This window comes from Pyrus communis, chromosome 9 (genome assembly GCF_963583255.1).
Source record: "Pyrus communis chromosome 9, drPyrComm1.1, whole genome shotgun sequence".
Taxonomy (NCBI): Eukaryota; Viridiplantae; Streptophyta; class Magnoliopsida; order Rosales; family Rosaceae; genus Pyrus; species Pyrus communis.
Genome location: NC_084811.1, coordinates 26,547,968 through 26,575,475, shown reverse-complemented (window position 1 = coordinate 26,575,475; position 27,508 = coordinate 26,547,968). Strand labels below are relative to the sequence as shown.

Below are 27,508 nucleotides of genomic sequence, written 5' to 3'. Positions count from 1 at the left end.
GCCTAAAGTTCATTCTGATTGTTCACAACCTATCCCAACTAGCCCACCAACTAGACTCATACGGCTTCAAGACACGAATTAGGGGTGTGTTGAACCTGAGAATGCATGAGGTGAGACAGGTGGAGTTTTATGTGTGTTGGTCGGATGGGTGTGTTCGTCCGGCCGACCGAATATAAAAACTTGTGGACTGAAATAGCACTAGAGTGGAGTCCTAGATCAAGTGAAAAGGGAACATGACCTAGGTGGATCTCCTGTTCCAGGGGGCCTATACCTTTAATAAAGCATATAATATCTAATCACCCGCCAAATCTATCTTCATCTGTCCTATGAAAGAACAATGTCCATTGAAAATTAAAAATCTTGTGGAGTCTATAATGAATTCTCAATGATTATGGGTTTGAACTTCTGAAATTCATGAGAAATTAATAAATTATTGGATAATCATAACAAGAGGTCCAGTGAAATTACGGTAGAATTTCCAGTCAGGTATGCTCTCTGATCTTGGTTTGAGGTACGAAGCTAGCAAAAATACGAGTGGTTTCCTAGCTGAAAGCTTTAGGAGGACGTGTTTCATTTGACTGTGGTCAAGAGTGAGCTGAAATGCCTTTAGCCTTTCCAGGCCTCACTAGGATTTAAGTCTACTATTCAGGGTTTGGGATACCTCATGCTATGGCAAAAAATAAACCAATTATCAGATTCAAATATAAGATATTAATTAAACATTGATGATATAACGATTAAAGATTTGACGATATTGTGATCAACTATTGAAAACTGATCAATTTAACAATTGAAATTTGAAATAATCATTTCGGCCAATTTCACAAAAGATAAAGTTGTTATAACGGTAAAAAAAATGGACGATATTGTGATCAACTAGTGAAAAATGATCAATTCAACAATTGAAATTAAAAAAAAAAAAAAAAAGAAGAAGAACATTTTGGCCAATTTACACACAAGATAAAGATGGTAAGAAACTTAAGCTAGTTAAAAACATTAATCCTTATACATAGGTATTGAGTTCGACTCTCCCTCTTTGAATATTATTTGTATAAACAAAAAATGGATAAGAATATGTGTGACTGTGATAGGTTTACAAGGAAACTCTATGTGTAGTAGTTATGTACGAGTCCTAAAATGTACAAGTACATGCTGAATATTTAACTTGACGGTCCTGACCATTTGCTGCTTAGGCAGGGTCCTCAGTCATTCTATCTGACCACTGAAGAAATTTGAACTCCTAATTTCTCAATTCGTTTAACGCAGAAAAAATGCATCAATAGATATCCCAAATTCTCAAATTCTTTGAAACGTAGTTAGCCTTGTGAAGCAAGTGCAAAGCTTGATATACTTAAAACTTTGATTATTGGAATTTGATGCATGTTTGAGTTTATAAGCTATATCTTATTCGCTTGCCAATGTTTCGATGCAGATGGAGGAGCAGCAGTAACTGAAGAGAAACGCGATTGTTGTGGATGGTTGGAAGAGATTGAAATGCATGAGAACGCAGAAATGGATATAATTGAGTACTTGAGTCCACAAGTTAGTGAGACGAGTTCGTAGCACTCCCGATGTATGCCCTTCGAGTATATATTCTTCTCCATGCTGTGCTATAAACGGAAATCTCTCTTTTTTCTTTGGTACAGTGTTTGAATTAAGATAAGATGGATGTAGAGCTTCCTTTTAGTTATTTTGTTCTTTCACATGTACCATATACTTCACATGTTTTGAGAAAAAAAGTTGGATGGATTTGGTTAACCTTTGCGCTCATGGTTTATGAATTTGAGTAACTTCTTGGAATTCAAATTTTGTCATATAACTTTTTAAAACTCAACTCGTGTCATATTTCACTTTGCCTTTATACTGTTAAAGTCTGTTGAATAAATTTGTTAAAACTATTACATGGCAAAACTCCTAAAAAAATTGTTAAGAGTTATTTTCTTATTTGGATAAGAAAACTTCAACTTAATTTTTTATTTATTTATTAATTTTTCAATCATATGACACCCATCTCAGCAACAATGGGTTTCATTTGTGCCACATAACAATTTTGATGGATTTTTAACGACTTTTGACGATAGAGGCAAAGTGAGACGCGAGTTGAGTTTCAGTTAATGGAATAAAGTGACAAAATTTATGTTTCAGGGAGTAAAATGAGATCCGAGTTGAATTTTCATGGCTAATGAATTGTAGATTGTTGAGAGAGAGAATCTCGCGTCTGGGCAAACGTATATGGCTTCAAGGCTTCAAGACACAAATTAGGGGTGGGTTGGATCTGAGATTGTAGGAGGTGAGACATATAGGGGTCTGTTTGGTGGACTATATGAGATTGGGTCTTAGGGATAAGATTGGATTGACAGAGACATGTAAGACATAATTTGTAATCCATGTATAATAATAGGTTGGATAACTACTTTATTGTGTAGATTCATAATTCATCATGCCTAGTCATGTCCATCTCATATTTTTACACAATAAATAAGGGATTGGCCTAAAGTTCATTCTGATTGTTCACAACCTATCCCAACTAACCCACCAACCAGACCCATACGGCTTCAAGACACAAATTAGGGGTGTGTTGGACCTGAGAATGCAGGAGGTGAGATAGGTGGAGTTTTAAGTGTGTTGGTCGGATGGGTGTGTTCGTCAGGCCGGCCGAATATAAAAACTTCTGGACTGAAATAGCACTAGAATGGAGTCCTAGATCAAGTGAAAAGGGAACATGACCTGGGTGGATCTCCTGTTCCAGGGGGCCTATACTTTTAATAAAGCATATCATATCTAATCACCCACCAATTCCACTTCATTTGTCCTATGAAAGAACAATGTCCATTGAAAATTAAAAATCTTGGAGTGTATAATGAATTCTCAATGATTATGGGTTTGAACTTCTGAAATTCCTGAGAAATTAATAAATTATTGGATAACCACAACAAGAAGTCCAGTGAAATTACGGTAGAATTTCCAGTTAGGTGTGCTCTCTGGTCTTGATTTGAGGTACGAAGTTAGCAAAAATACAAGTGGTTTCCTAGCTGAAAGCTTTAGGAGGACGTATTTTTGACTATGGTCAGGAGTGAGCTGAAATGCCTTTAGCCTTTCCAGGCCTCACTAGGATTTAAGTCTACTATTTAGGGTATGGGATACAACATGCTACGACAAAAAATAAACCAATTATCAGATTCAAATATAAGATATTAATTAAACATTGATGATATAACAATTAAAGATTTGACGATATTGTGATCAACTATTGAAAATTGATCAATTTAACAATTGAAATTTGAAAAATAATCATTTTGGCCAATTTTCACAAAAGATAAAGTTGTTATAACGATAAAATAAAAAATTGACAATATTGTGATCGACTAGTGAAAAATGATCAATTCAACAATTGAAATTAAAAAATAAAAATAAAATGATCATTTTGTCCAATTTACACACAAGATAAAGATGGTAAGAAACTTAAATTAGTTAAAAACACTAATCCTTTTACATAGGTATTGAGTTCGACTCTCCCTTGTTGAATATTATTTGTATAAACAAAAAATGGATAAGAATATGTGTGACTGTGATAGGTTTACAAGGAAACTCTATGTGTAGTAGTTATGTACGAGTCCTAAAATGTACAAGTACATGCTGAATATTTAACCTGACGGTCCTGACCATTTGCTGCTTAGGCATGGTCCTCAGTCATTCTATCTAACCACTGAAGAAATTTGAACTCCTAATTTCTCAATTCGTTTAACGCAGAAAAAATGCATCAATAGATATCCCAAATTCTCACATTCTTTCAAACGTAGTTCGCAGCCATATGTTAAACTTGTGAAGCAAGTGCAGAGCTTGATATACTTAAAAACTTTTATTACTGGAATTTGATGCATGTTTAAGTTTATAAGCTATATCTTATTCGCTTGCCAACGTTTCGGTGCAGATGGAGGAGCAGCAGTAACTGAAGAGAAACGCAATTGTTATGGATGGTTGGAAAAGATTGAAATGCCTAAGAACACAGAAATGGATATAATTGAGTACTTGGGTCCGCAAGTTAGGGTTGGTTTGGTATTGCTGTGCTTTGAAAAAAATACTGTTTCTGCTGTGCTGTGAGAATAAGCTCATTTTTGCTGCTTCACGTTTTCAGTTTTCACCCAAAATTGTGAAAATAAGCTGTTTTTAAGTATTTACCGAACACCTTTTTGAGTTTAACTTTTTTTTATACCCACTTTTTATAAAAACATCTCAGTACCAAACCAGTACTTAGTGAGACGAGTTCGTAGCACTCCCGATGTATGCCCTTCGAGTATATATTCTTCTCCACGCTCTGCACTAAACGGAAATCTCTCCTGTTTTTTTTCTTTGGTATAGTGTTTGAATTAAGATAAGATGGTTGTAGAGCTTCCTTTTAGTTATTTTGTTCTTTCATATGTACCATACTTTACATGTTTTGAGAAAAAAAGTTGGATGGATTTGGTTAACCTTTGCGCTCATGGTTTATGAATCTGACTAACTTCTTGGTATTCAAATTTTATCATATAACTTTTTGAAACTCAACTTGTGTCATGTTTCACTTTGCCTTTATACTGTTAAAGTCCGCTGAATAAATTTGTTAAAACTATTACTTGGCAAAACTCCTAAAACATTTGTTAAGAGTTATTTCCTTATTTGGATAGGAAAACTTCGACTTAAATTTGTTTTTGTTTATTAAATTTTCAATCTTATGACACCCATCTCAACAATAATGGGTTTTATTTGTGCCACATAACAATTTTGATAGATTTGTTAACGAATTTTGACGGTAAAGGCAAAGTGAGACACAAGTTGGGTTTCAGTTCAGGGAATAAAGTGACAAAATTTGTGTTTCAAGGACTTAAATGAGATCCGAGTTGAGTTTTTAGCTGGCTAATGAATTGCAGAATGTTGAGAGAGAGAATCTCGCTTATGGGCAGACATATATGGCTTCAAGGCTTCAAGACACAAATTAGGGGTGGATTGGATATGAGAATGCAGGAGGTGAGACATATAGGGTCTGTTTGGTGGACTGTATGAGATTGGGCCGTAGGGATAAGATTGGATTGATAGAGACATGTAAGACATGATTTGTAATCCATGCATAAGAATAGGTTGGATAACTACTCTATTGTGGATTCATAATTCATCATGCCTGATCTTGTCCATCTCATATTTTGACACAACAAATAAGGAATTAGATTCAAGCTTATTCTAATTGTTCACAACCTATTCCAACCAGCCCACCAACCAGGCCCATACGGCTTCAAGACACAAATTAGGGGTAGGTTGGACCTAAGAATGCAGGAGGTGAGATAGGTGGAGTTTTATGTGTGTTGGTCGGATGGGTGTGTTCGTCCGGCCGGCCGAATATAAAAATTTCTCGACTGAAATAGCACTAGAGGAGTCCTAAGTCAAGTGAAAAGGGAATATGACCTAGGTGGATCTCCTGTTCCAGGGGGGCTATACCTTTAATAAAGCATATCATATCTAATCACCCGCAAAATCCATCTTCATTTGTCCTATGAAATAACGATGTCCATTGAAAATTAAAAATCTTGGAGTGTATAATGAATTCTCAATGATTATGGGTTTGAACTTCTGAAATTCATGAGAAATTAATAAATTATTGAATAACCACAACAAGTGGTCCAGTGAAATTACGGTAGAATTCTCAATCAAGTATGCTCTCTGATCTTGGTTTGAGGTATGGAGCTAGCAAAAATACTAGTGGTTTCCTAGCTGAAAGCTTTAAGAGGACGTGTGTTATTTGATTGTAGTCAAGAGTGAGCTGAAATTCCTTTAGCCTTTCCAGGCCTCACTAGGATTTAAGTCTACTATTCAGGGTATGGGATACCTCATGCTATGGCAAAAAATAAACCAATTATCAGATTCAAATATACGATATTAATTAAACATTGATGATATGACAATATTGTGATCAACTATTGAAAACCGATCAATTCAACAATTGAAATTTGAAAAATAATCATTTCGGCCAATTTTCACAAAAGATAAAGTTGTTATAACGATAAAAAAATTAACGATATTGTGATCAACTAGTGAAAAATGATCAATTCAACAATTGAAATTTAAAAAAAAAATTGATCATTTTGGCCAATTTACACACAAGATAAAGATGGTAAGATACTTAAGTTAGATAAAAACATTAATCCTTATACATAGGTCTTGAGTTCGACTCTTCCTCATTCAATATCATTTGTATTTTGTACATAGAAAAAATGGATAAGAATACGTGTGACTGTGATAGGTTTACAAGGAAACTCTCAACTTTTATGTGAAGTTAAAAGGCTCTCAATTCCATGTTGATTGATTCTTCCACTTTAAGTAAGTGGGTCTTTCAAACCCTAAGGGCTCCAGTTGTGTCCCAACAAACACAATATTGGAAAATGCATTTCCTTATTGACCTCCATTGGCCTCCTGATGTGATGTCGCACACTTTCTTGAGCTAGGGACAATAATTTCTAAATTATTTTAAGGAAATCTTGGTGCATTTCATGTTGTTCTAATAAACTATGAGAGAGACGTTGCAACAAATGGAAGAAAATCGTGACAAGATAATCAAATTTGACATAAAATGAAGGTTTGTAAAATCTTAAAAAAAAATAAACAAATTTTTCTAGATAAAATCTGAAAAGGAGCAAGTGCATATATAATAAAATAAGATAGCACTTTACCTTAAGTGGTGGAAAGTAATAATGTACTTGGGACAGGTTCGATTCCTACCGATCTCTTTTTTTCTTAATATTTAATAATTTAATCCAATAACGCTAGTGTTTGTAATAAAAAAGAGAGAGATAACTATGTGTATTAGAGGGATCCATAATAGATTTTCAAAGCCATAACTTTCTTAAGAGTATTCTGAAAGAATTTTAACAAGGTTACGTTTTGTGAGTATTTTTGTAGAGATTCACAAAATCAAAATTAAACATTGTAAGTAGCTCATGTATTTTTAGAATAATGTTTTTGTAGATATTCACAAAATCAATCAAACCTTCTGAGAAGCTCATATTTTATATTGTCGTTACACAATTTTTTTTATTTTTTTTAAAACACAATGTACCCAGAATAAAATTCCGTAGATCAAAATATTTCTGCAATGTTCGATATAAATTTTAAGAAACTTATGTTACACGAAAAACTCCACAAAAAGTAGTAGGTTTTGTGACTACTGTTGTAGAATTTCTCACCACTAATTATAAAACGTGTGTAACAATTTTTGTTTGGGGCAAAATACAAATGAAGGACACTCAAGAGAGTTGACGGTTAGCAGAAGAGATAGAAGAACGACTGATAAAGCCGCGAAAAGCAACAGATTATGTGGAGAGAGTGGGCCACGGCTACACCATACAAAGACGAGTGGATGAAAAGCCAAAGCTTACCAGTACCACATCACCACATCACCACACCACCACACCACCACACTCAGAAAGCAAAAGCATGGCTACCTTTTTTTTTTTTTTTTTTTTTTTTTTTACTATTTCCAATTTAAATAAATTTTAATTTTTCGAAATCAATCTGGAATTCAGAGAATATAATTAGCAAGTTGATTTATGTCAGAGACGGGTTTACAGTCTACTACTTGTCACTTCAATACTGTCGTCTAACATGCTTAACAGTGCAGATGGCTCTATAATAGGAGAAAAGAATAACATCTTTTGTAACGACAGAAGTTCAAATTCTGTCAGTTGCAAATTAATTACAACTTAACGATAATATTCAAAAAAAAAAAAAAAAACATGCTTCGCATTACCAAGCTCAAAGCTGGGTAAAACTGCACAATACAAGTTATATTTAATTTTGTTTACTTTTCGACGAGGTTCTTATATTATATTCTTCGACAATTTCTTCCACTCACAGACAGTCACAGTGAAATAGAGCTTCCTGACCCTTCTCTTCTGTTTTTTGCTTTTGCTTTCAGTTGCAGTCCAAGCATGGCTGCCCTTTTTGAGTTTACTTTTCCAAAAAGCACTAGAGAAATATTCCAGAATAACAAAAATAAAACACAGAAAAATAAGTAAAATAAATATAAATATAAAATGTCAGTTTCAAGTTGTCACTTGTCACTAGATTGTCTTGTTGTGGTATGCAAACTACAAACCAGAAAGCAAACTACAAACCTTCTTGTGGAGAAGAAGGAAGAAAAGAAGAAATATCCATCTCTTTTCTGTGTCAGTCACTAAGATTTTCAATGGGTGGTTCACAAAACTTTGGGATTTGCTGAAGCAATAGGCAGGTCAGTGTTTGTTTGTTTATTTATTTATTTATTTATTTGTTGGTTTTGTTTAAATTTGTTGCAGTTTGATCAGATACTTTATGTTTATGTAGTTTAAAAGTTTGGAAATTCTTTTGTTTGAGGGGATTCCCGTGTTTTTTGGAGCAGTTTTTGGTGAATATTTACTTCATTTGAAGTTGAAGTCACAATTATTTGATTAGTTAATTATAACCAATGAAATCCTCAATCGGTGTGGTTAGTAGTAGCCAGTAGATCAATGACCCGTCTCTCTAAGATGTTTGACATATCTCTCTTGTTAATTTGCTTTCACAGGGATTTGGCAAAGCAAAAGCTTGTGGATTTGTAACCATCATTATTTTCGTGGATTTGTTTGGATCTCAAGTCACATTGAGCTATTTGTTCAATCTTCAATCCACTGAGCTAAGGTAACCTTCTTGATTCCTGAATAAACTTGTGTTCCGACCCTGCAAAGCGGGGAGCCTTGTTGGCTTATAGGGCTTCCGTATATGGTTTTGGGAAGCTGAATGTATTAACTGGAACTGCTATGGCAAAACTCTCTCTCTCTTTTCTGCCTTTGGTTCTTGCTATCATTCTATCTTCAGTTCGTCATTCCCAACAACTTCAATCCTCCGAAGCTCAGACCCTTTTGAGAATTACGCGACTCATAAACTTTCCCGTTCTGAAAAGCTTGAATAACAACACAGATTTTTGCAACTTTGAAGTGAAAACTGCTTTTACGGTCTCATGCTACGAAGGAAACATAACCCAGCTGCATATAATCGGCCAAAAACCTGCTCCTTTGTTGCCTCAAAACTTTTCGATCGATTCCTTTGTAACAACTCTGGCTAAGCTTCCGAGGTTGAAAGTCCTCACATTGGTTTCTGTTGGTCTATGGGGAACCTTGCCGGGTAAAATCGCACGTTTATCATCACTCGAAATACTTAATGTGACTTCAAATTTCTTGTATGGCACCATCCCTCCAGAGCTTTCCTCTCTAACAAGCCTCCAGACGCTTGTACTCGATGACAACATGTTTTCTGGACCGCTTCCAGAAGGGCTGAGTTCACTTCCAGTTTTGTCTGTTTTGAGTTTGAAGAAGAACTCGTTCAATTCGTCCTTGCCGAGTTCATTGAGTGATTTGAAAAATCTTAGAGTTCTCGGGCTTTCTCAAAACCATTTCCATGGGGAACTGCCCGATTTTAGTCGTTTGACAAACCTTCAAGTTCTTGAAGTGGGAGATAATGCTTTTGGACCTCAGTTTCCGAAACTTGGGAAGAAGTTGGTCACCCTTGTACTGAGAAAGAACAAATTTAGGTCCTCCATCCCTGCTGAATTGAGCTCCTATTATCAGCTACAATGTCTAGACGTTTCTTCCAACGTGTTCATGGGGCCATTTCCTCCGTTGCTGCTATCTCTACCTTCGATTACTTATCTTAATTTTTCGGGAAACAAGTTTACAGGACTGCTTTTTGAAAATTTGCCTTGCAATGCTGAACTTAAAGCTGTGGATTTGTCCTCGAATCTTTTGACCGGAAGCTTACCTAAGTGTCTTGAGTCGGATTCTAAGGACAGGGATGTCCTGTATGCAAGTAATTGTTTAGCTACTAGTAATCAAAATCAACATCCGGTTCCATTTTGCCGCAATGAGGCGTTAGCTGTTGGAATCGTACCTGACCAAAGCAACCGAAAGAAAGCCTCCAAAGCAGCCCTTGCCGTAGGTATAATTGGAGGGATTTTCGGAGGTGTTCTACTTGTCGGTCTAATTTTCCTTGTATATAGAAGAATTAATACCAACAAGACATTGAAGAAATCTCCACCAAGATCAATAACAGAGAATGGATCAAGTGGATATACCTCAAAGTTACTATCAGATGCAAGTAAGTTCTCATATCTCTCTCAGTCTCTCGCTCTCACACATGCTCACACACACACATACATGCAAAAATAAACGATGAGACAGGAAAAACATAAATACTGGATGCTGATTGGCCAATTTGTCCGGTGTACTCAAAATGTCTGATAATATGATCTTCTGCTTATACCAAAAGGATATATATCTCAAACAATGAAGATAGGAGCGCTTGGCCTTCCAAGTTATCGAACCTTTTCACTCGAGGAAGTTGTGGACGCTACACATAACTTTGATACGTCTACTTTCATGGGTGAAGGCTCACATGGACAGGTACATAACATAAACCTCTTACTTTCATGTGGTATTTATTGATGAGCTTTTGTGGATGCTTTTGAATGCAGTTTTGTGTGATTAACTATGCATTGCATCATAGAATTTCTTGCGAGCTTAAATAAATGGTCGTTACCTGGTGTTTTCGTCCCTTTTGTGATCTCAGATGTACAGAGGCCAGTTGAAGGATGGTTCTTTTGTTGCCATCAGATGCTTGAAAATGAAAGGAAGTCACAGCACTCAAAGTTTCATGCACCACATAGAGCTAATTATGAAACTACGGCATCGCCATTTGGTCAGCGCACTTGGACACTGCTTTGAGTGTTACTGGGATGATTCGAGCGTCAGCAGAATATTTCTTGTTTTCGAATATGTACCATATGGCACACTCCGGAGCTGGATATCTGGTAATTCATCGTGAAATAGTTTATTGAATTTCCCCACCATGACCATGTTTTTTTCTTTTGATTTCACACATTTATCTGGAATTTTTCGTTCTGTTTTTTCTTTTCCGGAAGAGGGACATCCCAGACGATTGCTCGCGTGGACACAACGCATAGCAGCTGCAATTGGCATAGCGAAGGGCATTCAGTTTTTGCACACAGGGATCATGCCTGGTGTATATTCAAGTAATCTTAAAATAACAGACATTTTACTGGATCAGAATTTTGGTGCGAAAATTAGCAGTTACAACCTTCCTCTGTTAGAAGAAAATATGGAACAGGTAAAGATTATGTTGTAATTAACTTACTGGGGTTGTCAATTCAATTCTCGAAGCAAATCATTATGCACCGGTTTTTAGCTACGCTTCTCCTTGCAGGGTGGTCATGGAGTCTCTTCGAGTGGATCCATAACTTCTAGTACCAGTGCAAGGTCCGCAGTGAAAAATTTCAATCACTTTAAGTTGCATGTATACTAAAACACTTAAGTGCACCATTCATAGGAACTTCTTAATTCTATTACTTATGATGTTAATCTTAGCACACCTTTGCTCTTGTCGACACCTTTTCACTGCTCGCTACCTTCACAGTATTGCTTGTAACCATTGTGCTATGTTGGTTGACAGGAAGAAACATGACGGTAGGACTGATGTTCGTGACTTTGGAGTAATATTGCTGGAACTGATCAAGGGGAGACCGGTTAAGTCTGAGGCTCAAATCGAGGATTTAGAAGATCAGGTAAAAGAAACTTGCTTTTCTTATATTTTCTTCGAAAGCTTCATTTTAATTTTTGAGGAAACAAGATCTGTCAATATCTCCCATGCCACCTGCAAGGCTCTTGGAGACCTTCTGATTTTCGACCTTTCATGGAAGAAGTGTTGGCTAACTTCACAACAAGAGAAAACACAAACAATTGTTTTATTGGCCTTCGTTCGAGGATCAAGGGTGGAAAATTTACTAAACCAAGATGATAGATTACAAACAAAATTTCTTACACGTTACACTCAAACTTACAGCTATTTCTGAAAATAATTCTTCTTTTTGTCTTTGCCAGGGTAATATACTAATATGGAAAATAAGTGGTTAATTTATATACATTCGTTGATGATGCAGCTACAAGTGGCCCTTACAGCTGATGATGCAGCTCGAAGAAGCGTAGTTGATTCACGGATTAAGCAGACGTGCTTGGATCTGTCGGTGAAGACAATGATGGAAGTTTGTGTTCGGTGTCTGCGCGAGGATCCAGCAGATAGGCCTTCTATTGAGGATGTTCTGTGGAACTTGCAGTATGCTGAACAAGTTCAGGATGCATGGCAAGGAGGAGAATCCCAGAGCAGTGAGGGCTCTCCGGTTTCATCTCCAAAACCTCCACGCCTTGCCTTTAAGTTGTGAGTTACCGGAGTTTTTTTAATGCTTGAGAATTCATACCACGGCTAGCTACACAGAGATGATGACTTCCGCCATGAAAGATGTTACATTGCTCATATCCCGCAACGTATGTTACTGAAAACCTTAAAAAAGGATCAATTGATGGCGACACTGCCTTGCCGGCCAGTGATCTATGTTCTGCAGCAGTTCAGAGATTTCTTGGTTTTCAAGTCACAACTGTAAATTAAGGAGTGTAAATAATCACTTTTGACTGTCTATATGTACATACATCTTATTATATTTGTACCCGACGTTTTGACATACAACCAATCTTTCACCCAGCCAGCTTCGATTCTTTTCCAATCGTAGCTGACCGAGGGATCCGACAAGATTCATGCAACATTTTCTTTGAAGCTTCAACCGTAAAACAGATAGTTTTCTTTTTGACAAAAGAAAATTTTTAATGAGTTGAGATTCGAACTAAATCTCAAGTGCAAGAGTGAATGTTCTTAACCAACTGAGTTACAAGCTACTTGCTCTATAAAAAAAGTTAAAAATACTATTATTTCGGTAGTGCTATACATATGTCAAATTCGTGCACTAAATTTATGCACCAAATAATATCACATATTCTATACCCTATAAATTTTTATTATAACTATTAATCCAATTCCAACTTAAATAAAGTATAAATTTAATTGGTACCACATTATTTGGTGTACCTAATATTATTCTTATTATTTAATTATACCATATTGTAACATCCCACATCGTCCAAGGAAGTGATCCTTATATGTATATTCTCATCTTTACCTAGCACGAGGCCTTTTGGGAGCTCACTGGCTTCGGGTTCTATGGGAACTCAGAAGTTAAGCGAGTAGCGCGCTAGGTCATTCCCAGGATGGGTGATCCATTGGGAAGTTCTCGTGTGAGTTTCCAGAAACAAAACCGTGAGAGCGTGGTCGGAGCCCAAAGCAAACAATATCGTGCTACGGTGGTGAAATAGGCCTGAAAAGTGATCTACCCCGGACCGGGATATGACAATATGGAGCAATAACCTGTAGCACAGTTAGTTGTTAAGAGCATTCATCCTACTATAATGAGCAAACGTTCACAACCTTTTCCCATGTATCCTTCTCTCATTCTCCCTTCTAAGTTTGTACTTTTTTTCTCTTAATTTTTTTCATTTAAAAAAAAAGTGTCAAAAGTGATCATATTTTAAATTTTCGTCTTTGATCACCAAATACTTAAAGAGGGCAGTGTTACATATTTTATGTATATATTTTCAACATATTCCTACGTTTTTTTTCTTATTTTATGAAAAACGATAGTCTTAATGAATTAGATAATTAGTCGTTTGAAAATAGACAATCTGCCACCTCGGTAAAATGTGTGCATGTTTTCTTTATTAAAACATAAATATTCTGTTCTCTGTTAACTAAGGTAAAAGATTATGCTTGACATGTGCACCCATGCACTTTGAGGTTTTCCCCATTCCACACGCCACGGGCAATACAAATCTTATGCCAGCTGCCTGCCATGATCGATCCAAGACAACCTTCTACAAGTTCCATTCAAGTATCATTTGCTTTTTTATATAGTACTATACTTAAAACTAACACCAATAATAGTATAAATTAATAAAACTACTTCTCATAAAATTAATTTAATTAAAACGTTAATTAATTATAAAACCCCGACCCCTCTTTAACAAGAAATTTTTATCAGTGCATAAACACATACTACATATAGTATATCTTTTTTTTATTTTTTTTAAATAGATCGACAACTTTAATTAGTTAAATAATTAGTTGTTAAGGAAAAAAAAAATAGTGGATCTCGAGCCCACACCAAGATGCATAGACATGGTTATTTTCTGTCACTACAATAAAGCATCATCCGTATATGGTATATCATTTTACGTGTTATAATAAAAGTGACAAAATAGATATATATGTTCCACTCAAACTATATTAATAAAAAAAACAAAATAAAGCAAATTCACGTGTTATACATTGAGTTAAATATATAACAATGTCACAAGACCATATTCTGAGTATACCATAAAATTACTCCCTTGGCCTTTGCACGTGCGCCTCACACACACCATGCAGCTACCATACTCACATTTCACTCACTCGCTCAATATTCATCACCAACCATAACGTTTCTCTCTCTCTCTCTCTCTCTCTCTCTCTCTCTCTCTCTCTCTCTCTCTCTCTAAGAAAGAAATTAAAAGAAAGGCTTAGCACATTCAGCTTGCCAACTATTTCACGAGACAAACGTGCACTGCTAGCTCCGGCAGTTTCCTTATAAGCACCAAACTCGCCACCCTTCTCTTTTGCTCCCTCTCTAATTAATTAAATTATCCTTAATTTATACCTTCCTATATAGCCCATCTTGTTAACTAGCAAGTCCTTCCAATATAATTCCCATTGCTTGATGGCTGATCAGCCAGTACAACGAGACCATGGCACGTCTGAAAGCCGAAGGAAGGGCACATCCAGTGGAGGGGGAGGCAAGCGTGCTTCCATGGAGGCGGCAATGGGAACGACAACAATAAATAGTAATGCAGTAGGTTCTGGTGGTGGTGGTGGTGCAGCTCCATGTGGGGCGTGCAAGTTTTTGAGGAGGAAGTGCATAAGCGGGTGCATATTCGCACCCCATTTCGGTTCAGACCAAGGAGCTGCACGCTTTGCGGCGGTGCACAAGGTGTTTGGGGCGAGTAATGTCTCGAAGCTTTTGTTGCACATTCCCTTGAACCGCCGGCATGACGCTGTCGTTACCATTTCCTACGAGGCTCAAGCTAGGCTCTCCGACCCCGTTTATGGTTGCGTCTCCACCATACTTGCCTTGCAACAACAGGTTTCATTAAATCATATACTAACAATGTTCATTCATCCATTATCTCTACACGCACTATCAGAAATTTTAGCCTTGGCCTATGAAATTTTGCCTGACGAAATCCGACGAATTTCGTAGGTTCGTAGGGCAAAGATGATCAACATTTAAAGTTTACCACCTTTTGTACATCTTTTTATTGACATCAAAATATTGTATATATAGTCGATAAATTGCATTTACTCTTGCACCCGAGATTTATCATACAATGATCAAGTATCGATGCAAAACAAATATACTTTAACGTTCATGAAGATGATGTCATATCCGAAAGGCTTCAGTTAAGATGCAAATTACCAGTAAAATAGTCAAAAAATATACATATATATTCATTGAAACGTACGTATGACTAACTGATGTGATATAGTTAACTATTCTGGCATGAATATCGTGCAGGTTGCATCTTTGCAAGCCGAGCTAGCAATGGTGCAAACTCAGCTGATAAACAGCAGGTTTGCATTTGCAAGTGCTCTCCAAATCACCTCACAGCAGCAACAGCACGAGCAGCAGCAGCAGAACATGGCACTAATGTTGCAGCCTGCTTACTCCAACAACTCCTCAGCCACCACTAACCTCATCAACATGAACAGCTTCACCTCAAATTTCGACATCGAGGCGGCCCCGTCTTCACAGAGCTTCATGGAGCCTCTTCAGCTTTCGAGGCCATCCCGAGATGATGAAGATGATGAGGAAGAGAGTCGAGTTCCACTCTTGTTCGCCAATGATCGATATTGATTTAGAATTTTCTGCTGCTCCTCCTTATTTCTCCATCTACACAACTTTCTATATCTATCCATACAATACTCTTCAAATTTTGCTTGCTATCATCTATATATATCGTTTGTTATCATTAAACTACTCTTTTTTTTCACCAATCGCTAATACGTGTGCATGGGTAAAATTTTGGGGTAGTTACATTTCACTCTCCCACTTATTTTAAACGATCATGGTATTTTATTTTTTCACATTGCACTATGAGATTTTGAAGTCATATGAATTTATGCTTGTCCATATTTGACCATCTGAATCTCTATTAGATTGATGACATAGTAAATGTTGAACCCCTTTCTGGTTTGCGACCATTCTGACCAAATTGAAATTGTCCAACTATTTTCCATTTTGGGAGAAGTCCAAGCTTCATGATAACTAGTTTAGGTCCATGTGGTCCAAATATTGCTTCCGCATCAACCCATAAACAAGTTTCATGGCTGCCAAGTCATCAATTTGATGAAGGATTAGAAGGTCAACTTGTGGGCCTGTATAGAATCGAAAGTCATATGATATGTAGCACCAGAATCAATTATCCATGTATTATTTGAAACAAGTACAAAATTCGGAGATGTCTTACCAACATTACATGTTATGGCTTCCAAAACAGAGGCTTAATCGACATTATTCGGAGGTTCCTCAACAGCACCAGCGGCTTCAGTTTGGTTGACGACTTGAACTTCATTTTCTGGGATCCTTGCTATGATCCCACCATCCTGGATAACCCACAATCTCATAGCAACGAGATTTGATTGGAAAGGCCAGGTTGTCCACAATGATCAGAGGAGGTCGATTAGGTTTCTTGGCCTTCAGGAGCATCAGTGGCACGAAAGGCGGGCCAAAAATTCTTATCACTATTGGAACTACAAACTAAGCTCTGATACCAAATTAGAATTCGTGAACGCTTCAATATTATTGCTCTCACTAGGATAAAGTGTATATAGCTATACAACCCTAATCACAATTAATCTAGAAAACATATTAAGGAAAGAAATCCTAAATACGATCAATTACAATATTCACATTCCTATTCTAATATATTCTAACATAACAAACCAACTCCAGATGCACAATAGTTAAAGGCCAATTGAGAAAATCAATGAATTCCAATACATCCATTATATATTACAGTAGCACAACTGAACAATTCGTAACATTCCTCCGTTTTGAACCAAAATTTGTTGCTTTGCCAGATTACTTACTATAGAGCCAAAAACTGCGACTAAGTCTGCTCTGCCGGCAACATTCCAAGACAACAAGAGCTTTCGCAAAAGCACTTTAAACCCTTGGACCTTAGCGTAACTTCACCATAGCTAAAAGTAAGCTCCTCGTCTTCTTGTATGTCTTTTGAAGCAAAAAAGCAAAGGCGTGGGAGCAAAGCACCTGAACTTCTGATCAGTGTTGTGGATAAGTTACCACCGTCACACGAATGGTTGATGAACCTTGCTACATTTCCAACTCTTGTTGCATCGATATTGTATCTTAAACACGCCTTTCTGGATGGAAGATGCTCCCTCACAACCAAAAGAGCAGGAGAAAAATTACCACCTGATGCAAACTCATCATATACTTGTTGCCGCAACCTTGCTTCTTTTGTTGTCAAGAGTTCACCTTTCTCACCAGAAAATAAAAAGATATCAATATCTAAAGTGTTGGAACATATCTAGTCCTTCCTGCAGGATACACACATATAAAAATTCAAGAAATTATTTGCAGAAAAATGTTAATCAACCAAGCATGGGAAACTGAGAATGCCCTTAACAAGTATCATTATGATGCAAGTAGATATTCTAATATAGGAGTTTTGGCAAGAACTATAATATTAGGGGAGAAGATTGAGCAGCAGCAGCTGAAAGCCATTCATGAACAACAATTACCACAATATGGTCAAAGTTTCAAACGTTGTAGCAGTCCAGGGTCCCCAACACCTCAGCTGAAGGAGCAGGCAAGAAATAAAAAGGAAGGCCTCCTTAATTCACTCTTGCACTTCACTTTTTCCTATCCCCACATCCCCAAAAGTACCCTACGTCACTCCTCAATCTTGTTTTTATAAACTTTAATTTCGCTCCCATCATGTTCACTCTTCCTTAAAGCTTTACCTAAATGTATGATGATCCAACTACATGATTTCAAATCTAAAGTGTCCTGGTCCCCACTCTAACGCAAGCTCCAAATATCAGACATATCATCATCTGTTCTCTTATCTACCTCTAAAGAAGTTTTGATACCGTAAACCATATATTTCAATCCAACCTACCCAAAACAATGCCATTTCAGCAATGAAACTATAGTTGTCCCTCTATAAAGAACATCTTTCTGTATCTTCAATCTTCTCTACCTCATTCACATTTCCACCCAAGAAAAGAACATCAGAACGATTACTCTTACTTCTCATGCAGATTGGAGGATTCATTCATAACGTCTCTGATTTTTATTCATTTGATGTTATGACAATGCATAACTATATATCCAAGAAAATACTAAGAGCGCCAAATTCAAAACTTCCCAACCCAATTCAAGCACAGTCTTCCTAATCATGAGCTTCATGTCACATAATTCAAGACATTAACATTATTTCTTCTTCTACTAGCCACAATCAATTCAAAATCAACGGAAACACCAATCATATACCATCAGCACACATACTAAACATAACACAAATTGCCATTGAGATATTCAAATCCCGCTCCACGCAGTTTAAATTAGTTTAAAGTAGAATATCGCTAGTATCAAACGAAAAAAGAATTTTAAAATGTGGGTTATAAAAATACCTGCATATTCACAGACAAACCGACCCTTTGGAATGAACTGATCAGCATACAAGCTCCACCCTTTTCTCCTATCCTTCACAATCTTCAACCTCACCTCAATCCCTCTCTGACTCAACCGATTCCCACAATCCAACCCACACCCACAACCCAATCCACACTCCGAAACGACGCCGTCAAACCCACCAAACTCCGAACACGGACACCCACCTTCCTCCTCCCCACACGTCTCGCAATCACACCCAGCCGCGCCCTCTCCCGACTCATCCACCAAACGCAACGTTTCGACGCCAATTTCACCCACCGAGTTCGGTCCCTGCGCGGAGCAACCGGAACCCCAGGATTGGCGGAGTGGAAATCGGGAAGAGGAAGGAGGGATTTGAGATGGGGTGTAGGTGAAGAAGGCGTACGGGTGTCGATCGACGGAGTTATGGAACGGGATCGGATGGGGTTCCAGGGATCGGGAGGCGTCGGAGGCGCGGCGGAGAGTGATGGAGGTGGAGATTGCGCGGAGGGCGGTGCAGGTGAGAGAGACGGTGGCGAGTTCTTGTGGGGTCAGCCATGGGAGGATTAGGTCTGAGCACTGGAAGAGGAGGGAAGGGGAGTGGTTGCGTTTGGATGGCGGGGTTGGGGGCTGATTTTGCTGCATCCCGCTTTCTGTGAGCTGCAGCAAAAACACATTTGAGAAAGAGTTGTACCAAGGTACGAGATTACGAGATGATGCTCAAAAAAGTGGTTCTAAAAAAATACTGTTTTTTTTATGTTTGAAAAACATTTAGCTTCACAGGTTTGGTGAAAAAAAATAAAAAATACAAAGATGTAAAACTCAGTTTTGAAAAACTAGTTTTTTTTTTTACAACTGTTTTACATAAAAGTTTATTAAACACTATAATACTTTTTTTTTTTTTTCAAAAGCACTTTTACAAAAAATTTTACCACAGCTGCTTATTCTCACAGCACAACAGAAACAATTTTTTTTTTCAAAGCACAATAATACCAAACCAACCTTAAGTCTATCTCATTGTCTTATTTTCTCATCTACATTATATTCACACCCACTATAAAAAGGTAAATAATAACATCACTATTTTCCCACCCATCATTATTCCAATTATAACCTTTTAAATATCTTTAAATTCTTTAATTTTTATTTTCTGTAATATGTATATATATAAATATATATACATGTAAAATATATTTATCTCAAGAAAAGAAAAAAACCAACCATGGGACATATTCAGCAGTAATTCAAACAATAAACAAGAATCCATCAAGGCAGACATGGAAGGTCCATTGTCACCTTTTTTTCTGGGTCGAGCTCGAAGAAGGACAGAGATGACCTTCTTCGAAGAAGGACAGAGATGGCATCGACGCCACCGGTAGGGAGGCGTGCGGGTGTGGACTAGTTAGGCTTGTATAGTAGGGTGGGTTTTTAAATTTTATTTCTTTTCTTTTTTTTCTGCTATTTCAACTAATAATGATGTGGCAAAATGGTAGTAGTTATTGTTTAAGCCCTTAAATGTCATTTTATAAGAGGAGATATTTTTCATTGACATTTATATTTTAATAATAAGACAATGGGGGTAGGATTAACGCCACTCTTGAGAAATTTTATTAGGGATATAGCAAATTTGGGACATTTTGAATATGAGAATGACAATTTTGGACACGACACGAATTATGGTTAATTGCATATATTTAAAGAGGCTGATTCTAATCGTTTTCGTGTTGTGAATAATAATTGTCGCCTTAAGATAATAGAACAATTTGATTCAATTTTGGAGCACAATAGTGATGGGAATAAATTGATTTTTAATTCACTATCGACAAGTCCGTAACACTAAGATCTTTCACTTACAAGTGAAGAGAAATATCACTAAATCGTAGTACTAAGAGGCAACCCTCAAAAGTTTGAATGTGAAAACCTTTTGGATATATTGTTTTAGGACAATTATTAGCATTCCTGGTAGAGTTACATGTAGTGCATGCTCATTGCTGGTTGTGTGAACCATTATTCCGATCATCAAGTCAGGTAGCCGTTTAATTCAAAAAATGTGTTAATTAGGGTGGTTAGTGCACATTGTGACTAGGCCTAGACTTGATGCTAATGGTTCTTGCATCGTATTTGCCCCGTGTCTTACGCGAGCCTGGCAAAGGTGCTTACCTCTACGGGCTTGTAATACGACACGCTTGTCCGATTGGGCTTGCAATACGACATACCTGCCCAATCGGGCGGGAGTGCATGCTCCCACAATCTTCATTATTTCAAGATACATGAAAATGGAGTACGAAAAATGGAATTTTATTAGATTGAATGCGTATTGAATTCACAAACTGATAGCTAATGGATTACTATCGAAATTACTCGAACAAAAAACAGGCTCTCGCGTATGATACATCAAAATGTGGTTACAAGACCTATACCAAGCTCCTCGGCAAGCTCATCCCATACCGGAAGAAGTGTGAGTACAACAAGGAAAACGGCCACTGTAACAACTGTTTTCCTCCACGTTCCAACCTCGGTTACATCATTCAGGCACGGTTTCTCCGGAGTCCTCTGAACATATAAACAATGTCAATGAGATGGAGCGTTTTTTCTTTCCCGGTAGCAGATGAGGATTGTTGAAGCATGAAACCGCAGTACATAAATTTTTATTTGCAAACCTGGCATATGAGCACGTAGAGTCCCCATGGAAGTGAGAGAGGTCCGCCAAGCTGAAAGGGAGGAAAAGAAGACTAAAACTTCACAAGCCTCGGAAGTTGGAAAAACTGCTATTAATGCTTTTACCAAACATAAGCATGTTTTGTTTTAAGTTGTAAAAGTTAGCATACTCTGCTCAATCCAAGAATTTAAAGTTTGAAGCAAACATTAGCATGTTATGTTTAGGCCGTAAAAGTTAAGACATACCACTCCCAAGCCAAGCATCGCGTATGTCGTCAAGCCAAAAGCATTTATAGCATTTTTTCCAAAAGCGCCCTGCAGTAAGAGAGATACACCATAAGCCGCATTAGAATACGGCGATCATCGCTGCAGACTGTGTACCTTAGGCTACTTCAAAGAGTAAAAAAAAAACAACTAAAACAAATTAAATAAAGATTTCATGAAATCATCATAATAAAGAAAACGGAAAGAGAAATTCAGTGCACGGATTTGTAAATTAACCTGCACAGCTCTTCCACCATCAAGACAGCCCACTGGAAGCATATTAAAAGCTGTTGTTGTCAACCCACACCTGCAATGTTAAACTTGAGTCACGAGCATGTTACGCATTGCAATGAAATTATTAAGGTTGTCAAGAAATAGTACATTACCAGCCAGCAATCATAAGAGGATGAATTGGAACTGTCGCAGCATGCATTGATCTGCATGTTCAGGATGGTATCATGTCAACTAAGAATATATGAAGTGGAATGAACTGAAACTTCTGCTACATTAATTGAAAAAGGATTGAATATATGTCTCGTAGCTCACATACGTAGAAGAATCAGTTAAATAGTGGTACAGAGGCAAGGGAAGGACATACGCATAACCAAGAGTGGCTCTACTGATGAGTCCAAGAAGCAAAGAACCTTGAAACAGCATGCTAGGAACCTGCACCAACTCTCCTGTAGCATTGGGATTAGACGAGAGCAGCAGACCTACAGCAAACATTGACAATGACAGTGCAGCACCAGCAAAAGGGCCAGCTAGTGATATGTCAACTTTTGTGCTCCGATCAGGAAGAATGGATTTAAACTACAAAACCAGTGAACGATGAGAAGAAATTATCTGAATCACCTTTAAGTACAAACAAGGGAGATAAGGGGGTCTAGGCGCACAGATGACCTAGTTCGAGCAAAGGTAGTCACAAATCTAGGTCAAACTACTGCATCAAATACAACATACCTATAGCTACAACCATAAAAGTCCTAAACTATTCAAACTTACAATACGGGAGAAATGGAAAAGTCAGAAACTCATGACTCAGAAGTCGGAACAGAATAAGCCAACTGTCTTAAATAAAATGTGTAACTCGTGTCTGGGATGGGGAGTGGCAGGGGGAAGAAGTACATTACAAAGATCAAATTTACATTATTCTTCGGGAAAGACCTGCTCCTACTCAGATTGTATACTAAACAACAGAGACAAGTCTCTTAAACGGACATGTTTCGGATTGCTATACTTGGATTATTAGAGGTACCTGAGTGATTGCACCGAAGCTGCCGAGAGTAATATTAGGAATAAGGAAAGGAATGCTAAGTTTTACTTTCTTTGGGAAAGCAGCCACAGAATGCCCAACTTCCTGCATACAATGAACTCCATCATAATCATATTCAAATAAGAACAAAAGTAAAATTCAAATAGCAAATCACAATTTACAAAGTATTGACTAATTCATCAAAACTCAAAAAATCATTTGGAGAAGGTCTAAATTGACAGAAATTTTTGAAAAGAAAACGACATAATTTTCATATTTCACACAAAGCATATGCAAGTCATCAGATTTTTTCACTTAAAACTGACACAATTGAGTATTTACTTATCGTTCATTTTATTCACTAGCATGCCCTCTCTTGAAACTGACAGAATTGAGTATCTACTTATTCTTCAACATACATCGTCAGGGTAAGTGAACTTGAACAATAAGCATGCTCATTTTATTCACAATCAAATCTAGTATTATACATAACAATGTAAAGAAACGTCACAATAAATCAGCTCTCTCTTTCATAGGCATAGGCTTAAAGATTCTACTTGGTCGACAAGAAAAAGCACAGTGTGATAGCCAATATATAGAAAGAAATATACATTTTAAATTTGAACCAAACCCAACAAACAGCAAGACATCTCACTTACATGAAACAGTAAAACACCCAAAACACCATATGCTACAGGCAAAGCCGAATCTACATATGGGAATAGCAACTCCATATCTGGTGGGTCAACGGCATTTGGATCTGTGAAGTATTTCACCACCTCTGGTGGAAGTCTATTTATCTGTTTAAAATAATGCATGAATATAAGTAGAGACTCTAAAAATGAGAAAGAAATCAATTGCTAATGGACCGTTTATAGCATCACAAAACACATTTAAAAAATGCAAGTTGGCGTACCTGAGATGCAATTCCTAATTCCACAGATGATCCAATTGTTAGAAGGAATAATAAGAAAGCAATTACATATTGCCAAAGCATCGTTGGCCCTGGTTCTGAGACCTCTTTCCGCAGCAAACCAAAGCTAACACGTGGCCCACCACGTGGATCTAGGTCTTCTGCATTGGGTTCCTCCACCATAAAAAGGTTGTACTTGTTACCCGTGACCTCAGCCAGTAGACTCTGGAATTTGGCAAATACCTCTTCTCTCTTTCCCCTCAAATTCCCAAGGAAGAGAATGCCCTCACCAAGGTCTCCAAAAGGCTCCTCTTTGGTCACCCAAAAGGTAGAATAACCAAAAAGTGCTTCCTTAATCAGCTTTACATCAGCAGGATCAACCTTCTCAGGTCCAAGGAGTTCCATCAGTTTAAAAGAGTCAACTTGGAAATTATTGTACGCGGGCCCAAGTGGTGATATAGTTGGCGGCTGAAGGACATATTGACACATAACGCTATTAGAGACAGTGTTACATTACTATATTAGATGTATGTGAGTAGAAAACTCTGATGTCCTCTTTCTCGCACGAAGAATAACTATAGGTACATAACTACATATGCATACTGGCAGTGATAATCAGTTCCCTCACAAGAACTAGGAACAGAGAGTACATAGGAAATTAGCCATAACGGTTATCTGTAACCTATCTTCTTACATGAGCCATTCAAGGTAAATATACATATATGTATATATATTGTGTCAGCATGTCTGCGTGTAGTTCATGGACCATTCATTTTCATTGCGTCATTTACCAATTCATGCACTGCAGTCAGTCACAATTGTTTTCCTCTGAAACTGAGCTCCCAACCGTTGAAGACATTCAATGGCTGAAGCTAACAAGATTCTGTCTATCTCAACCGTTGGAAGTCCAGATGAGACTCCACCTCCACGTATAATGTAGAAAACAAGATGGAAATTTCTCCAACACCAATTCTTAAAACAATTCAACAAAGACACTAACACTAACACAGAAAATGAACTCAAACGCACTCTTGAGTGCTGCAACTAAAACCCACAATTGGATAGCTACCATTTTTCGCTACGACTACTATACATGTCATACCGTCATCAACTGCAGATTCCGGAATAAAAAAACCCACTGACCAAACCAGAAAATTCTACAAATATAGAACCTTTTACTCCTATTTGCAGAACCCAATACCGAATTTAAATTCCTATACCAATTTCTTCATTAAAAATTCAAACTTGATAAATAAAACGCTGTAAGATAACACAATTAAAAGAAGAACACACTAATGCAAATTCAACAGCTAATGCAAAAACCCAAATGGATATAAGTAAGAACACATATAATAAAGTTAAGCAATGTACTTTGGAAGAAACCGACGGACGCTCGGAATCATATTTGTTCGAGCGTCTATTATCTTCATCTACTTCCGTTGTCGTCGCCGCCGTCGTGGGGTCTGTTGACTCATTACTACTACTACCGCTGCCGCTGCTACTCTCTCCGTCACCGTCACCATTATCGCTAGAACTATAACATTTAAGCCTACCAAAATTCCTACGCGGAACCCAACAAACTCTCTGAGTATTTACACTCGCTCTGCTGCACAAGAAGCATGAATTCTTCTTGCTGCTGGGTTTCTTGGGAAATGGCAGTCTCGGAATTTCGCGGGTTTTGAGGATGAAGTTGAAATCGAGGGTGCTGAAAGTGCAGCTGGTGAGCGTCCCCATTCAGCTGAATTCACAGAGCTTGAATTATATGAGACTGTGAAATTACAATTACAACAACATTTGGAATTTGGAAGCGGAGGAGGCAAGGGGGGAGGAGGGGCTGCACTCTTTCAGCCAGTTTTTTTTGCTGTGACTGAATATGTGAATATCCGATGAGTTTTGCTAATATCCCTTTTTTTTTTCTTTTTTCTTTTTCTTTTTAAATTTTTTCATTTTGTACATTTCTCAAGTCTATTTTCTGCTCCAAACCATTTTACAATGCTTCTCACGCACTTCAAGTAACCTCTAAAACACGATTCCAATTTTGATATATTTTTCAGTTTTGATTGCATGAAACTTTCGTCATGATGCATAAACTCAATTTTACATGTTTCAAATTATAATATTCTACTTAAATTATGTTCCCAATTCTTATATATATATTGTGGTAAGTTGACACACCCCGATCGAGATCAGGGCATGCTGGCCGTCACGTGGAAGTGACGTAACCATGTGCACAGTGCGGAAGCTAATAAAATAATAATAAAAGTAGTACGAATAAATAAAAAACAGCTTTACACAAGTAAGAACAAACATGTGCAAGCGTAAGTGTGAACACTAAGTTCAGAGCACGAAAACTTAATGCAGTCCGGGAGAAAACGACACAACAAAAGCACACCCGAAGGTGGTCCTACACTGGTGGTAGTCTGTCAGATATGCCGGAAAAATCCTCAAGGAAGCCACCAAACGTGCTAGCCAACTAGAACCTGGAGGGGCGCAAAACAAAAGCGTAAGTGGGCAAAACAAAGCTTTTCAAAAACCATTTCATAAACAAGTTCTAACCCCTCGCCGTAAAACCTGTATACTTCCCAGAAAATAGAATATATATATATATATATATATATAAGTCATGCTCAGAAATATGTTATGCCAAAACCTCGAAGTAAAAATGCAAGTGCTCAGGTAATATCACATCAACGTCATATAATCTGTCAGCCAGAGTCACCTAACGTGACCTGTACGGCTGAATCTATAGCTCAAATCTCCATCTCACTAACTATACCTGCACACGAGTCGGAACCACCTAAAGTGGTCTGTACGACAGGCATGGGTGTAATATAAGTACGCTCAAGTGCTACGATCACGTGAAGGCTGGACGAATAATCGCGGGTCACCTACGAGTCGGAACCACCTAAAGTGGTACGTACGACAGGACTGTGCACCTAACTTGGATCCAAGATGAGCGTGTGGTGCGGGAGGTGAACATCACGTGAAGGACTGTGCCCAACTCTGGGCGGGAGCACTAACACCGGGGGTGCAGGTTATGAGTTCTCTATGTGCCTCTCAAAACACTACTAAACATAAACATAAATCATACTTACCTGGCACTCACATGTGCGTCCACAACACCAATACACATATATATATGCAACTAACAATGCATAAACAACGGTAATATAATGCATGGCATATAAATGAATAAACGTTTCATAGCACTTTCTGGGAAAAGTATAAGTATATAGGTATATACGGAAAACCAAAAGCTCACTCACTGGTATGTAGAAGGGTCGTAACCCCCTTACCTCGAGTGACCACGCTCGTCCTCGGGATATGTATCACCTATATGCGAAACAACAATAAAAACGTTAATTTTAAAGTACATAACCAACCTTAAGAAATAACTTCTCATACAATGCTCAAATGGGGTGTATGAATACACCAACGTGATCTACTCAACCTCAGGAACATCCCCATATTTTTAGAAAAAAATTTCACCGTCGCATGCGCCCCCACGCACCGGCCAAGGCACGGCCACACGCGCCGGCCACGTGCAGGTACGTGCCTGGCACGCTGACGGCGTCAGTTAACGCCGTCAGGAATATTCCGTTAACTTTAACGGATTCCGTTAACGGCGTTAGGAATATTCCGTCCAAACTGACGAAATATTCCGTCGTCTTCTCCGGCGAGGCTTCGGCGCCGGAAAATCGGGAAAATTTTCAAATCGTCCTATCTTCTTCGT

The 27,508-nt window shown here is 37.7% G+C and overlaps 4 protein-coding genes across 4 annotated transcripts; 2 read left to right on the top strand and 2 right to left on the bottom strand.

Annotated features, from left to right (window-relative positions):
- The first annotated feature begins 8,147 nt into the window (after positions 1 to 8,147).
- LOC137745744 (probable inactive leucine-rich repeat receptor-like protein kinase At3g03770) lies at positions 8,148 to 12,629 on the top strand. The gene is made up of 8 exons (XM_068485747.1): positions 8,148 to 8,257; positions 8,570 to 10,134; positions 10,306 to 10,439; positions 10,606 to 10,846; positions 10,958 to 11,163; positions 11,260 to 11,312; positions 11,506 to 11,617; positions 11,993 to 12,629. Exons 2-8 carry the CDS (start codon positions 8,802 to 8,804, stop codon positions 12,269 to 12,271), a joined length of 2,358 nt encoding a protein of 785 aa, XP_068341848.1. The 5' UTR covers positions 8,148 to 8,257; positions 8,570 to 8,801; the 3' UTR covers positions 12,272 to 12,629.
- Positions 12,630 to 14,689: 2,060 nt separating this feature from the next.
- LOC137745745 (LOB domain-containing protein 20) lies at positions 14,690 to 15,883 on the top strand. The gene is made up of 2 exons (XM_068485748.1): positions 14,690 to 15,112; positions 15,545 to 15,883. The coding sequence occupies exons 1-2, from the start codon at positions 14,690 to 14,692 to the stop codon at positions 15,881 to 15,883; spliced, it is 762 nt and encodes a 253-aa protein (XP_068341849.1).
- Positions 15,884 to 16,810: 927 nt separating this feature from the next.
- Positions 16,811 to 19,394, bottom strand: LOC137745754 (histone-lysine N-methyltransferase SUVR3). Its single transcript, XM_068485757.1, has 2 exons — positions 18,688 to 19,394; positions 16,811 to 17,527 (listed from the first exon to the last, which is right to left on the bottom strand). Exons 1-2 carry the CDS (start codon positions 19,331 to 19,333, stop codon positions 17,139 to 17,141), a joined length of 1,035 nt encoding a protein of 344 aa, XP_068341858.1. The 5' UTR covers positions 19,334 to 19,394; the 3' UTR covers positions 16,811 to 17,138.
- Positions 19,395 to 20,968: 1,574 nt separating this feature from the next.
- LOC137745670 (probable zinc metalloprotease EGY1, chloroplastic) lies at positions 20,969 to 25,631 on the bottom strand. The gene is made up of 10 exons (XM_068485666.1): positions 25,147 to 25,631; positions 23,779 to 24,243; positions 23,522 to 23,662; positions 22,866 to 22,967; positions 22,209 to 22,420; positions 21,997 to 22,047; positions 21,848 to 21,917; positions 21,593 to 21,661; positions 21,349 to 21,399; positions 20,969 to 21,241 (listed from the first exon to the last, which is right to left on the bottom strand). The coding sequence occupies exons 1-10, from the start codon at positions 25,507 to 25,509 to the stop codon at positions 21,083 to 21,085; spliced, it is 1,683 nt and encodes a 560-aa protein (XP_068341767.1). The 5' UTR covers positions 25,510 to 25,631; the 3' UTR covers positions 20,969 to 21,082.
- Positions 25,632 to 27,508: the final 1,877 nt, after the last annotated feature.

What these genes read in the sequence shown, in the direction of transcription:
- LOC137745754 (XM_068485757.1), bottom strand. Translation starts at nt 19,333, where the DNA reads ATGCAGCAAAATCAGCCCCCAACCCCGCCATCCAAACGCAACCACTCC. An exon ending in GTTTGTCTGTGAATATGCAG is followed by an intron (nt 17,528 to 18,687) that starts GTATTTTTATAA and finishes CTGGTGAGAAAG; the next exon opens with GTGAACTCTTGACAACAAAA.
- LOC137745745 (XM_068485748.1), top strand. Translation starts at nt 14,690, where the DNA reads ATGGCTGATCAGCCAGTACAACGAGACCATGGCACGTCTGAAAGCCGA. An exon ending in TACTTGCCTTGCAACAACAG is followed by an intron (nt 15,113 to 15,544) that starts GTTTCATTAAAT and finishes AATATCGTGCAG; the next exon opens with GTTGCATCTTTGCAAGCCGA.
- LOC137745744 (XM_068485747.1), top strand. Translation starts at nt 8,802, where the DNA reads ATGGCAAAACTCTCTCTCTCTTTTCTGCCTTTGGTTCTTGCTATCATT. An exon ending in AAAGTTACTATCAGATGCAA is followed by an intron (nt 10,135 to 10,305) that starts GTAAGTTCTCAT and finishes TTATACCAAAAG; the next exon opens with GATATATATCTCAAACAATG. An exon ending in GTGAAGGCTCACATGGACAG is followed by an intron (nt 10,440 to 10,605) that starts GTACATAACATA and finishes TTGTGATCTCAG; the next exon opens with ATGTACAGAGGCCAGTTGAA.
- LOC137745670 (XM_068485666.1), bottom strand. Translation starts at nt 25,509, where the DNA reads ATGGGGACGCTCACCAGCTGCACTTTCAGCACCCTCGATTTCAACTTC. An exon ending in GTCCGTCGGTTTCTTCCAAA is followed by an intron (nt 24,244 to 25,146) that starts GTACATTGCTTA and finishes TATGTCCTTCAG; the next exon opens with CCGCCAACTATATCACCACT. An exon ending in TCTACGTGCTCATATGCCAG is followed by an intron (nt 21,242 to 21,348) that starts GTTTGCAAATAA and finishes TTATATGTTCAG; the next exon opens with AGGACTCCGGAGAAACCGTG.